Genomic DNA, 14234 nt, shown 5'->3' on the forward strand with positions numbered 1-14234 from the left:
GCAACAGAGTTCTGTCAGCGAAGTTCAGATGAGTTATTAAAAACAATATCTGAGTCCCACTATTGTTAGGTAGGCTGCTTAGCGCTTCTGAGTTTGCCACATAGCTCCTGATATTTACGACGCTGTTCTAAACATTGGGCAAAATCCTGCTTAAAGAGAAATGAAACAGCTTTCGACGAAGTATTTCCGAGCAAGAAGCAGGACAGCCGGTCAAACAGTCTCGCTTCACGCGTAGGTAAAAGGGTTCCCTCACCAACTGCTTACGCGTGACCGGCGCCATGTCGTGCAGCATGACCAGAGGCAGCGAGACCGGCAGGATGGTGTTCACCGAAGCGCCCACCGCCACGGGCAGACCGAAGTACAGGGCGTCGTGCTCCGTGCCCGTGGACTGCAAGGGCGCCACCCGGCACAAGTGTTACCAGGGGTCTGGCACAGGACAAGCTTTTGCAAAGTATTATATGTACACGGTGGGTGGCAACAACATGAATTATGAGACACCGAATTAAAATGCTGGTCCTGCCCACTGGATCTCCCAAGGAATCCTTCGTCCTTACCCTCACGGTGCGGTTAAGAACTTCGCCGTGAGGAGGTGGAGGATGAACTTTAATAACAGATAAAAACCTTCGCGGCAGGGCTCCTCAGTCCAGGAGCCCTTTGGCATTCCCCGCCAGACTAGCTCGGTCAATCAACTTGCGCTATTCACCGGCTCGTGCAGCCGGAAGGGCGGTCTCCCAGAAGGTTGGGATGGGTGATTGAGTGGGCGGCACACAGACGGGATGTCGAGAGTGAGGTCATTAAAGTGCTTTTCATTTCTTCATAACACCCTCTCATCTTTCTCCTCATCTTTCATATTTCCTCCAGTATAGGAATTCTGTAGCCTGAAAGACAATATGGACTGGCAATTAAAATAAAAATCAGAAGCATATTAGACAGGGATACGGTACCGGTGGTGAGCCCCTTACAATCAACAAGCGTAGGCTTGTATTCTGGTCCGCCATTTGTCTAAGACGCTTCAAGATGACTTAGCCTGCATGCCTTGTCGTTTAACAGTGCCCTTAAGCGAGATACGAGTGATCTAGCCCGCCAACGATTATGCTCGCAGCCGCGTGTTGCCTTGTCTTAAGCGCCGGTGCGCACAAATCAGCGGCAGGGCTGAAAGGAGAAGGGGTTCGTAGACACGCCCTCTCCTTTTTCTCCTCCTCCCTCTCTTGTTCGTCTCCTGCCAATTCTTCGAAGGAAGAGAAGGAGGGCCTCTTCACGCTGTGACTACCAAATGTGGACTACGTAACTGTCAGATAGTTCGTCCAAATAACTTTCAAACTTTAGCCTTCATATGGAGTGCGGTCCATATCTGGTTTTCACTAGTGCTGATGTCGACTGGGGACACCTACAGTGACGCGAACAACTAAGTTCTGAAAAGAGTTGGTACTGACGAGGTTGGTGACGATGGGCAGAATGGCGTTGCACAGCGCGGCCGCGGTCATGAACTCGGCCATGAGCGACGAGGCGATGGTGAGCAGGACCTGCTTGACCAGGTCAGACTGCTGGCTCCAGAACTGGTTGTCGAACGCCACCTGGGCCAGACCCGTGTTCTGCGGACCACGAGCGGGAAGACCACAAAATAAACCTCGTAAGAAAACAGCGATTGTGCCATCTAAGTGTCTCTCTTGTTTTCCAAGGGAACTTTTTACAGCACGGGCTAGCCTTGACGGCTGCACCTCCGCGCAAGCAACGCAAGCAGAACGCCAAGACAGGCACCATCAAGGCAGCCACAGCCACGATAGGATTCTACGCAAGTTTCCGGTTTGTCTTGCTCGCTGGGGTTTCAAAAATAATATAGCAAAACCTGGAAGTGTTTTCAAGCGCGAACTTGTGATCAGTCGGGCCACACAAATGCGAAGAGCGCACCGCACGGAATCTGTAACAGATCTCGGAATTTCGGGCTATTTATAGCGCTAATTTTGACAACCTTGATTCTGAGGGCAGTTTCACGGCGGGTACGATTGGCCAAGGGCTCTGCAGAGTGTACACCCCCTGCCACAGGTCCTCAGGCCATAGCGTTCCCCTGTACCAAAATGAATGTTCCTAGAATGCTCCGTGTAGCGGATCATTCAAAACACATGTCTAGCAGGAAGCTTCTCTACCCTAAAAAAACCTTGTTCTAGCGTTTCAAGGTCCTTCGGTATTTAATAGTGCCGTGATGGCTCCATTATGCGGCTGAAGCGAAAAGCCTTTGGTGGGAAGAGTTGTGATCAAGACTGTACTCTGCAGCACTGGATGAAAAATGCTGCAGGTATATGCCTTTAACGGCCCGATTTGTGCAATAGTTTCGACCGTGCCACCCACCCTCCTCCCCCCGAGAATGCACCCATCGCGGACAAAAAACCATGCACAGCATTGCGCAGGCAAAAGAAAAAATAAAGGGCCATTCAGAGGCCTTCCAGAATAAAGCTATAAAATGTATGTGCAATGTGAGCCTGACTGTAATTACGCAAAGGAACATTTCTGGTGTTCAAGATGCTTGACTTCAGCTAGGAGAAGGAATATACTCCTACGCCATTTCACTGTGAAAACATGATTACACTTCATCATCATCATCATCAGCCTGACTACACCCACTGCAGGGCAAAGGCCTCTCCCATGTCTCTCGAATTAACCCAGTCCTGCGCCAGCCGCGGCCACCATATTCCCGCAAATTTCTTTATCTCATCCGTCCACCTAAATTTCTCCCGCCCCCTGATACGATTGCCTTCTCTTGGAATCCACTCCGTTACCCTTAAGGATCAGCGGTTTTCTTGCCTTCGCATTACATGCCCTGCCCAAGCCAACTTCTTCCTCTTGATTTCAACTAAGATATCATTAACTTGACTGAATACTTTTCTAGAACCTTGATTCTTTTTTTCTCATTGAGTTTTTGTAATCTTCCCTTAAATGCGCCCATGCAGGGATCAAAGGCGCGCACTCCTTATAAAATTTCCCTAAATCTCGAGACTTTTATCGGGTGAGCTCGAACGGACGGACCTCGGCGACCCTGGTGAGGACCGAGGTGGCACCGTAGATGACGATGGTTCCCCAGGGAAGCCTGTTTGCGCGGGAGGCGAAGCCCGGCTCGGCGGGCCGGAAGTCCGGCGTATCGTCGCCGTCCACGTCCACGTTGTCCCGGAACTGGCCAGGGCTCGGCATCCTCGGCGGTTTGTTTACGGCTCTGGGCAGCGCCGACGCCAGCAGTAGGATGCCGCCGAGGAAGCATGTACTCAGGTCCCTGCACACGCCGGCACTGCTGCTCAGCCTCGCGAGACAGGAAGTAGCAGAGGTTCAAGATCTATAGTCACATGCGACTCAAGAACGAAATGGAAAAGTGTTGAGAGGCGAAAGCCGAGGACACTATGCCGTGACGACTTCCGGTGAATGTGACGTCACACCGTTGCCGTGGCTATATCGATACCCAAATTATACATCTTTCGGGGATCTTCAGTGTTACTTACGCTTAATTACACATTTTCCCATCTAATTTGACACAAATCCGACGTTTTTCCGACCATTCTGTGACAATTTTCACTATGCCGTGACGACTTCCGGTGGATGTGACGTCATTGTTCTCGTCGTTATATCGACGTCCGCGCTATTTCGACGCAATTTCGACATTTTTGCCTATAATTAACTAATAAATCTACAGTCATCAAAATTGGCTTCTAGGTTCATTTTTTCCTCCTCTATCTGAAGCAACCATTGGTTAAACGCGCGTGACATTTTGTTAACGGACAACAGCATGAGCCATTAAAGGCTTTCGCCTTAAAATGTTCTCAAAGCAGGCCCTCCAGTCGCTGGCGTCCACCGATTCTCAAGACGTAATGGTTAATTCCCCTCGACCTGCTAGCGTGACATTGCAGGAGGTGGCAGATGAAAGAAACTAACCACGGGTTTATCAGATTATCCGCGGCGTCGTGAGAATGGGGTGGCTGAAGGGTCTCTTTTGAGAGGCATCCGATGCTTTATTCTTGAGTTTTATCCGACTATAATAATCAGTGTGCTAAAAAATATAAGCAAGAAAAAGCGCACACTTACTGCCTCTGTATGAACCTGCAGCCGAGAGTAATTCCAGAGTATCCAATCCAAAACAGCAGAATTATTAGTTCGAAGATCCTGGAGCACAAAAAAGTTTGTATAAGTCAGAGCAAACTTGCAGAAAGGCGGGAACGTGCCAAAGGTCGTTAAGCCTCCTGCTAGCATTTATTGAAATGTAGTAAGACGAATGACATTCACACGTGGAAGGAGTTCGTTCTGAAATGCTCACTGCCATGTTGGCGCGTTTCTTATAGTTCACAAACTATAGCTCGTATAAGGTTATAGGTAGAGAATACGTTTGAATACAACTAGAATACAGAAATTACCTGGATATGTTTACTGAGTGCAATAAAAACGCCTTTGAATTGCTGACGAGCATATTTACGTAAACAAACCTCATCTCTGTTTGATAAGGTTGTGTTTACAAAAGAAGGTCAGTTTTTGTATGAAAAATAAAAGCATATGTCTGGGTACACTTTGTCGCATGAAAGTCGATCGAAGTGGAATGCTTCAGACCAACCTATCGTACAGATTGCAAATTCTGACGGTTTTGGGAAGGCAGGATTCAACTATAAAAAATATTGTAAGGTTCTTTATTCTTACATAATAAATGATTTTTAGCGCAACAAGGAAACACAACACAAGAAAGACGGCAACACAAGCGCCCGTGTTGCCGTCTTTCTTGTGTTGTGTTTCCTTGTTGCGCTAAAAATCCTTTATTATGTCTGAAAACCAACGAGCTCAGCAGTTAACCCTCTTAAAGTTCTTTATTCTTCTTTATTCCTTCTTTCTTTCTTTATTCCTTCTTTATTCCTTTATTCCTTTCTTCATTCCTTTCTTCCTTCCTTTATTCCTTTATTATAAATTCTTTATTCCTTTTAATTATCAGTGGATATTTTAGTTAGACTGATTTTTCTCATGTCCGCCGTTTCGAGCATCCAGTTTCCAGTAATGATGCCACATGAACATTTCATGGTTGTTAAAAAGACCTGAATTCTAATATGAACGGATTGAATCTCACAAGCAGGATACGCTGTAGCTCTCGCCGAACACCTGCGAGAAAAATGTTCTGCTTTTAAATCGAAATGAGAACAATAGAAAACTGGAACTTGCTTATATTTTTCCAGTCTGTTCAGCCTCAGCTTCGCGTAGCAGCAGATGATCCGTTCTGCTTGTGCGTTGAGCTGGTTATCACTGAAAGCGAAAACCGGAAAGCAGTGTACATAATAATCGCCTGTCAAACTTCGCGCATGCTTAAATGAGGATATCGTACAATTTTTGTCCTTAGTAAAAATTGATTGTATGACTCTATCTGGCTATGTTAATGATGAAAAGACTCATTCATTTGCTGATCGAATTTGGTAAAAAATGTAACGCTATTTTTCCCGCCATGTATTCAAATTCAGGACATCATTGCAGTGTAGCGATGCCTGTATTACATTCCTTTTTCTACCTTTCAGCTTATAAAAGTCAATTCTGTAGTGAAGATAGCCACTTTTCTTATTAGCGCACAGTCATCTATTGATACAGGCCAACTTCAACGCGTGCCAACGTATCTTTTTATCTTCCATGGCTTAGTTTTATCGCATTCTGAATACACATTCAACGCGCACAGTATCATTCGCGTTCACTCAATACTCCAAGTATAGGAATGATTGTAGTTTATACCTGAGGAGATCTTCCCCTAATAAATGTCTCTAACTCACCGACTATCACCATTCATACAGTAAATTAAAATAGTAGTTTTAGTGTTGTGCTCGCGTGGATAAAAAAGATTCCCAGGCTTAGCTTGGTTAAGCCAAGAATGCGTTGCATACTGCGCGGTCTTTTTGCGCGAGGTATTGCTTGGCGGCACTCGATTTTCTCAGCAGCTTTTCCTCCGTGACGTATGGATGGATGGATGGATGGATGGATGGATGGATGGATGGATAGGAGCGCCCCCTTTGAAACGGGGCGGTGGCAACCGCCACCATGCTCAGCCGTTCTTTTTTTATTTTTTTTGTTTCTTTTTCTCCTTTTTTTTCCCCTTTCTACTGTGTTTGCACTTCTCACCAAGAATCGCCATCATCTTTACCTACGGTTTTTCCTCCGGCTGTCGTGACGTCACGTCACGTGGTTTGGTGGCTGCCCGGCCGCGCCCAAGGGCTGAACTGAGTGATTGCAATATGCTACGCATAAAATTAGGTTCTGTAAATGTAGAAGGCACGTTCCGTACGCCGTAAAAGTAGCAAGACTAGAGCTTCTGGCGAACACAAGCGTGCGCGGACTTTACGACATCGTGGACAGTCTTCGCCTTACACGTAGCTAGCGCTTTACTTTGTAAGTAGCGCACCCTGCACGAAGCCACATTGTTCGCTGGACACTTGAGCGTACGGGAAAAACTGCCTTGACGCCTAGACGCTGTCTGTCTTGTGATGTCTGTCTTTCTTATCACTGTGTGTCTTATCAGCTCTACAACAATTTACTCAAAATTGACAGTAGCAAGAATCTAAGACAGGGAACACAGAGGAATACAGGTTCTGCATACTAACATTTCGCTATTCATTTTTTCCATATGCAATTCGGGAATGGAACTCTTTACCCCAAGACCTTGTGGATTCCCTATCTATCACCACATTCTTCAGCAATCGTTCTATGTTCGTATTTCAAGAAGAACCTTGAACTATCCCAAGAAGTGCTTATGAGTACTGTGCACAGCTCAATGCATCTTTTTCCGGTTGTGTGCAGCAGGGTTCTTTAATACGTGCGGACATATATATCTCCAGTGTAAATATTTATGTCTCCCGTTTATGTCTCAGTTGTGTCAGAGTGCACTGTTTCCTGATTCTTTCGAACATGGATTTTATTGTCAACCATTGTTCCCCAATCTTGCCATAGACCCCTCAAGGGCTAATACTATCTGTAAATAAATAAGTACATGTCGTCACGGGTTGGCAAGCACGTGATGGTTGCGGTAGTGTGCTGCACGCACTCTCAACGTTCACAAAGACACGCATTTTAACTCTTCTGTGCGACCATTGGGAGGCTACGCACCTATGTCTGACGTAGCGCGTTGCTCAGGCCGGGCCATTAATTCAGTGAGGTCAGCGATCAGTCTAGCACATTTATTACTACCGTCATCATCATCATCATACCACGCTTAATAAACGGTATGCGCTCCGTCTAGCACATTTACCACGATCATCATCATCATACCACGCTCAATAAACGCACCTGGCGTGCAGGCTTCCGTAGTAGACGCAGACGGAGGAGAGCGCCGAGGCAGCCAGCGACACCGGCAGCGTGATCAGCGTCCAGCTCCAGAACGAGAGCGACGAGCTGTGCATGAAAAAGTTCGAGGGAGAGGTGTTGTAACGCAAAGCATGCAGGGCAGAAAGCCACATACTCCAGGCGTACGTAGTAATGTTCCAAATACGAGGCCACTACGGATGGGAACGACACCGCGTTTTCATAGGACAGTCGTACGCGTTCCTGAGGCTGAGAGGTTCTCAAGCGGGGTGCACCAATATACCCAGCGCCTATGGAAAAGTAGCGGTCATATACACCATTCGCCGATATTAAGGCGAAAGCCTTTAATGCCTTATCACTGTCTACAGAAGGCTGTCAGCAGAAGCTTGTCAGCAGAGGTGTCACGCTTTTGACGGGTGTCCAGCGAGATATGTGAGACAGTTACTGCGTAATTTCTTTTCCTCAAATACAATTTTCATTTTCTTCATTACGGCCCCTCTTTCTCTTTCTTCTTTCACTCCCACTTCCTCCCTTCCTGTACGGTGCGGTTCAGATGTTCACCGAGATGAAGAATTGCTGCGCCATTTCCTTTCCTCAAAAAGCGTTGCGTTCAAAGGGCAAGGCATCGCGCCGAACAGGTGGTGGCGTTCCCGTGCACTCCCTGGAAGCGCTACAACGCGCTGTCGCGTTCCACTCCTATAGGCGAAGTTTAAGCGTCACAACAACAATTAATTAATAGATAATTAGCATTTAGGCATTAATCAGTAATTAGCCATTAATTAGTAATTAATGGCTAATTGCTTAAAATTAATTAAAGTGACGATGACCTTTAGCGGCTAAAGTGGTGAAAGGCGAAAGCCTGAGTGCTGCATTCTGCTACGCGATTGTTCACTTCACATTCTGTTGGTGCATTAATTAACTGCCAATTAATGACGCTTAATCTTTGCCTTTAGGAGTGGAATGCGACAGCGTGTTGTAGCGCTGGCAGGGAGTCGATGCGTTGCCATTTGAACGCATCGCTTTTCGAGGAAAGGAAATGGAGCTGTAATTCTCTGTCATCTCGGTAGATACCTGAGCTGCACCGTAGAGGAAGGGAGGAAGTAGAGTGAAAGAAAAAAAGAGGGGCCATAATGAAGAAAATGAAAATTGTATTTGTGGAAAGGAAATTGCGCAGTAACTGTGTCACATATCTCGGTGGACACCAGTCAAATATTGTATTTGAGGAAAGGAAATTGCGCAGTAACTGTCACATATTTCGGTGGACATGTCCACCGAAATATGTGACAGTTACTGCGCAATTACTGACGTCACTGCGCGCAAACTTTGACGGGTGCACCCGTCAAAGTTTGCGCGCAGTGACGTCACGACCATTTCGACCAATCTGAAACGCGGACAAATTTGCTAACACGTCTTGGTCACGACTGCATGAGCCATTAAAGGCTTTCGCCTTAAAACATACGAAGTGCTGCAGAACAGTCGGCAAATTGGTAAATTGGTTTTTGAGGAAAGGAAATGGAGCAGTACCTGCCCCTCATATATCGGCGGACACCTGAACCAACACCCTCTAGAGAGGGTGTTGCCTGAACCGCGCCGTAAGGGAAGAGAGGAAGGTAGGAGTGAAAGAAGAAAGAGAGAAAGAGGTGCCGTAGTGGAGGTCTCCTGAATAATTTCGACCACCTGGGGATCTTTAACGTGCACTGACATCGCACAGCACACGGGCGCCTCTTGCGTTTCGCCTCCGTCGAAACGCGGCCGCCGTGGTCGGGATCGAACCCGGGTACTCCGGCTCGGTAGAAGAGCGCCTTAACCGCTGAGTCACCGCGGCGGGTGATCGGCGTTTTGGTTTTGGTAAATAGGCGTCCTCGTGTTAAGGCATACCTGTCCATGACGGCGGCGATGGCTTCGGCGGCCGGCATGAACCAGTAGCTGGCGATGCTGCCCGCCACGCTGGTCATGTTGCCACACATGCACAGCGCTGCCAGAACTTTCTGGTGGCGCTGCAGCCTGCACCATACACCAGGGCGCACCAGATTAATGCCAAGAGAGAGGCGATGGCATTAGAAAAACGAACCTACAGTCCGGTCCATTGTAAAAGGGAACACCTCTACTCACATGCAAGTAATCATTACTACGCAAATGAGAAAGCAAGCCTTTTTCTAAGTGGCATCTTAGTGGATCATTACCGGGAATTCGGGACAGCTCCCAGCCAGTGCCGGTAAGCCTAGTGGCCTATTACATTTGGTTCTGCAGCCACTTGGTCATACTCACTCTTTAACTCACGGGTGACGTCAACACGTTATTTTTTTTAATATTCCAATCCATGCACCACGTTGTGACAGCCAAGGAAACTAGAAAAGCACTTGTCCCGAATTCCTGGTAACGGCATCAACCGTGTGGTGCTCCAAATCTGACGAATTAATATTTGGCTCCAGCTGAGTCTGTAATTCCATGCTGGAAAAGATATTTCGCGTATCGTCATAGCTCGCTTGCAATGAGGAAGGAAGCAGTATGGGTTTTGGGAACATGCGCGACTTGACGTGCCAGCTGAGCTCTAGAGTATGGAAAGACGACGTTGTCAGGGATGACCTTAGGAGGGAAAACAACTGCAGGACACGTATTATCTATGTGGAATGTAGGATCAGATTAATGTTCCAGTCTGCAAATCCGATTTCATGCAGTGTTCCAGCAAAGTTGTTACAACATGTGTCGCTGCGTTTTTTATGTTTGCGCCAATAAATCCCATAGCAAAGACCTCCCGACCACGGCGTAGGCGCGTGCTTAACATTCCTGCTGAATCATAAGAGATGAAAACAAGAGGAGCTTGCGGTTTGTACAGCACTTCTACAAGAAGAGTTAGTAATATACATCGCTTCCTCGTGTTTTTTTCTTGTGAAATTAGGAAGTACTCCAACCATCTAAGCATGTAGCTTTCTAAGCGGTTCTCCGTCTCCGTATCGCTGTGCCCCCTACAGGGATTAGTCGGTCGGTATTACAAAGTGTAGGCCCTTTTGCAGTGAAAACGGCATCGAGCTTAGCGCACTGATTCGACAGATGTTCATATCCAAGAACTCGCGTGGGTAATTCACGCTGGTAGTCTTGTACCTTACCGCAGTTCTTCGGGGTCCTCGTCTTCATTGTCTGGAGGCTTGGAATGTAACGACGACACTGAAACAGAGACAAAATATCACTAACCATTTAGTTTTTTGCATGTACCAGCACAATACTGATGTTCTGAAACTGAAGCACGAATGGTGTGGTATGGTATGGTATGGTATGGTATGGTATGGTATGGTATGGTACGGTACGGTACGGTACGGTATGGTATGGTATGGTATGGTATGGTATGGTATGGTATGGTATGGTATGGTATGGTGTGGTGTGGTGTGGTGTGGTGTGGTGTGGTGTGGTGTGGTGTGGTGTGGTGTGGTGTGGTGTGTGGTGCGGTGGGGTGGGGTGGGGTGTGCGGTGGGGCGTGGTGTGTGGTGTGGTGTGTGGTGCGGTGTGGTGTGTAGTGTGCGGTGGGCGGTGCAGTGTGGTGTGGTGTGTGGAGCGGTGTGGTGTGTGGTGTGCGGTGTGGTGTGTAGTGTGCGGTGCGGTGTGCGGTGCGCGGTCGCTGCGGTGTGGTGTGGTGTGGTTTATCATATATGGTATATGGTATGTATGTAATGTAAGGCATACTGGGTATGTGTGTGGCTTTCAGGAGCGCTCGTAGCACCACGTTTCTTCTGTGGGCACTTACGCACGGCGGTCACGAAGGAGCGGTCCTGACCGCGGAAGCGCTGGAACTCGCCAGCCCGCTTGGGAGACTCGCGCCCGGGCAGCACCACCTGGTTCTGGTGGCGGATCAGGATGCGAGGCTGTCGCGCCCCCAGCGGACGACGACCACCTCCCTCCTCGGGTTGCGGAGCCGGCAGCACAGGGCCTGCGACGCCAGCGCGGACCCCACCGCCCGAAAGGGCCACGGGGCGAATCGAGGCCTCCAGCTGTGCCCGCTTCCTCGAGGTTGCTTGAGCCGCCTGAAAAGAGGGGGGGGGGAGGAATGCGAAGGTACGAACATTGTCTCGAGAAAAGACGTCGGCGGTGAATGTCACCATGAGTCATCATGGAATCCACAGCGCTTACAGACGAAGGCACAAAAAGAAAAAAAAACTTTTTAAATAGGGATGACCTTTCGGAGGGATGACCCTATTTAAACCCCGCCAATGGTGAACGCTTTGCCCAGACGAAGACAAGTCCTCTTGTCGGAACGTTGGCAAGCACCCTGAGATTTTCCCTCCCTTGTTTACAGTTAAAAATCAGCCCGAACAGACAAGGATGAAAATAAAGGGGAGCTCAAACGAGCGTTGTGTCCTTACTGTTCTTGTTGAGTTCTAACTACGAAGCCATTCCAACTCGCCCACTTCATCGCCCACTTCAGCCCACCATTGCACACTTACATCTGCCGCCAGACCGTACCTGGCCAACCGAGTCGTAGGATGAGGCTGCCGAGCCGATGCTAGCTCTACTGCCAGTCAGCGACGGTCTTGTGATCGGCGAAAGCGGGCTCATCGGACTGAATGTTTTGGCCCCACCTCTCGGCAGTGGATGAGGAGGCCCCGCACCGCCAGCGACAGCTGGATCGGCCGACGCACGGTGCGCGTCGAGCGCTATGCGCCGCGGCTGATGCGAGAAAGCCGTCCGCGGTGGTTGTGGCGCCCACGGGCTGCCCGGAAAGGAAAAAAAATACGGGAGTCGATGCAAGGCAGTCCACGTGCAACGGGCTAGGTTGAGATATGCGAACGCGCTGAATTGTGTTGTGTTGGATTTTACGACGTCTAAGCGGCTATGGCTATCATGCTGGTTTGGTTTATTGGGGTTTAACGTCCCAAAGCAACTAAGGCTATGAGGGACGCCGTAGTGAAGGGCTCCGGAAATTTCGACCACCTGGGGTTCTTGGCTTATTCCGTTAGTATGAAGCTGTGTGTAATATATGCGTGACCAACTCGAAGGGTGCATCAAATCGCCTCAGTAAACAGTTATTAGGTGCGTTCATGATTTTCCATTCCCCCACGGTTGGCTCGGGTGAACAGCTCGGAGCACCGCGACGTAGCAGTACCGAAAGTGTGTTATACTGACGAGGAGAGTTGAGGGAGGGGGAAGATTTGACGTATAGGTTATCACACTTGTCTTTTAGCGTGCGAGTGATGCGCTGAGGAGAAAAGAAAACATTGACGCAGCCGGCCAGAACATATCTCCTGGGCTGCATGTAATATCATTTTTGAAGATATTACCCAGACTGCTTTTAGCATTTCAGCGTTTCGCATGCTGTCAGGAGACTTATTATTATCCAGAGGGGTATAGCGATGGCGCACGTTGACGTCATGCAGGTTAACTTTACAGCCTACAAGGACTGGCGACCGCAGAGCCACCTCTCCACCGCCAGCCCACTTTTCCCGCTGTCCCGTCATCCTGGTTAATTTTGGCAAAAACGGTAAAGCCACCATCGTCAACAATGCTCATGACAAAGACAACCCATTCTGCTAAAGACAGCGGACTTCTGACAATTACCTCCCGAGCCACCTGAAGAATTACAGGCAAGGAACCCCCGGAAGAGTGCTTCCATTGCCGTCTGCACGCGGTGCTATAGTCGTATACAAGTCAAGAAAAAAAACGTTTTTAAGCATGCCCGCACTATTGCAGGCGATCGCTTCGACGCAACAAGAAGAGTGTGGTGTGGTGTGGTGTGGTGTGGTGTGGTGTGGCGTGGCGTGGCGTGGCGTGGCGTGGTGTGGTGTGGTGTGGTGTGGTGTGGTGCGGTGCGGTGCGGTGCGGTGCGGTGCGGTGCGGTGCGGTGCGGTGCGGTGCGGTGCGGTGCGGTGCGGTGTGGTGGTGTGGTGTGGTGTGGTGTGGTGTGGTGTGGTGTGGTGTGGTGTGGTGAACACTAGACCCATTTCAAGATTTTGACTAGTACCATCTACAACCAATGTGTTATGCCCGTAAAGATTTCATGCTTACTCTACTCTCGGTTACGGGAGAGGCAGAGATTCTTTTCCGCATCAAAGGGCCCTCTTCCAGCCAAAGGCGTGGGCCGATAGCCATGAGCCTGCTATCGCGACAATGCAGTGAGTGGCTGATGAAAGGGGATAGTCATTTCCCTCCATAGTTGGGGATTGTCCCTTCCCTGCATTGTCACGCTAGCAGGGTCGCGAGAATCGGCCGATGCCATTGGCTGGAAGGGGGTTCTTTGAAGGGGAAAATCCGCTGCGTTCTTGAGTTGTATCCGATATAGTAGCAGAAGCGGAGCAGGGATCTCGTTCACCTGACGAACGAGGTTTGGCTGCTGTTCTCCTCCGGCAGCGGCTGCTGGTCCTGGGGCACGTGGCGACGCTCGCTGTCCCGGAACACGTGCGGCTTGTCGGCGAACGATTGGCGTCGCCGCTTGGCGCGGATGAGCTTGCCGCTCGGCTTGTGGCTCCGCGACTGCTTGGCGTCGGGCTGCTGCTGGTCGTCGGCCGGCAGCTTCGCAAACTTCGGGCCGCTGGTGCGACCAGAAGGCGCCGTTCTGTGAGTAGGGTACCACAGGTCGGCGTCGATTGGCAACCATTACGGTTAACCACGAGCGCCGAGAATAGCTGCCGTCATGCTTGCTCTGCTTCTCTAGACAATGCACCGAAAGCTCTGGGTATAGCACTCGTATATATAGAATTCATTGTGTGGCGTTTAACCTGTACACAAGATTTCTGCGGCTGTTAGTTCTGCAGTTTAGTACCAACTAATCCACTGCCGACGCTTCTATAATGCGCAGTTCCGTGTCATCGAAAGCATTGCAAAGGTAATTTTGCTATGGGCAGAAATCTAGCAAGCAATGCCCCTTCTGACCGAATTACACACACAGCGGCATTTCTGGATCCGGTTGTGTACGAACTAGCTGCACAGAGATGCCACATCGCTTTCCAAAATGT

The 14234-nt window shown here is 49.1% G+C and overlaps 1 protein-coding gene across 1 annotated transcript in view; it reads right to left on the reverse strand.

Annotated features, from left to right (window-relative positions):
* LOC149364440 (uncharacterized) overlaps window positions 1-14234 on the reverse strand; it is a 29454-nt gene that overhangs the window by 2597 nt on the left and 12623 nt on the right. Inside the window, exons 7-17 of the mRNA XM_089568699.1 lie at window positions 13592-13834; window positions 11749-11995; window positions 11033-11309; window positions 10401-10458; window positions 9172-9297; window positions 7279-7383; window positions 5179-5259; window positions 4066-4143; window positions 3022-3262; window positions 1434-1592; window positions 254-388 (exon numbers count right to left, since the gene is read on the reverse strand). Of these exons, the coding sequence (XP_089424825.1) occupies window positions 254-388; window positions 1434-1592; window positions 3022-3262; window positions 4066-4143; window positions 5179-5259; window positions 7279-7383; window positions 9172-9297; window positions 10401-10458; window positions 11033-11309; window positions 11749-11995; window positions 13592-13834 (1750 nt within the window). The remainder of the gene's footprint in view (window positions 1-253; window positions 389-1433; window positions 1593-3021; window positions 3263-4065; window positions 4144-5178; window positions 5260-7278; window positions 7384-9171; window positions 9298-10400; window positions 10459-11032; window positions 11310-11748; window positions 11996-13591; window positions 13835-14234) is intronic.

This window comes from Amblyomma mixtum, chromosome 2, assembly GCF_055824585.1.
Source record: "Amblyomma mixtum isolate Tamu chromosome 2, ASM5582458v1, whole genome shotgun sequence".
NCBI classification, from domain to species: Eukaryota; Metazoa; Arthropoda; class Arachnida; order Ixodida; family Ixodidae; genus Amblyomma; species Amblyomma mixtum.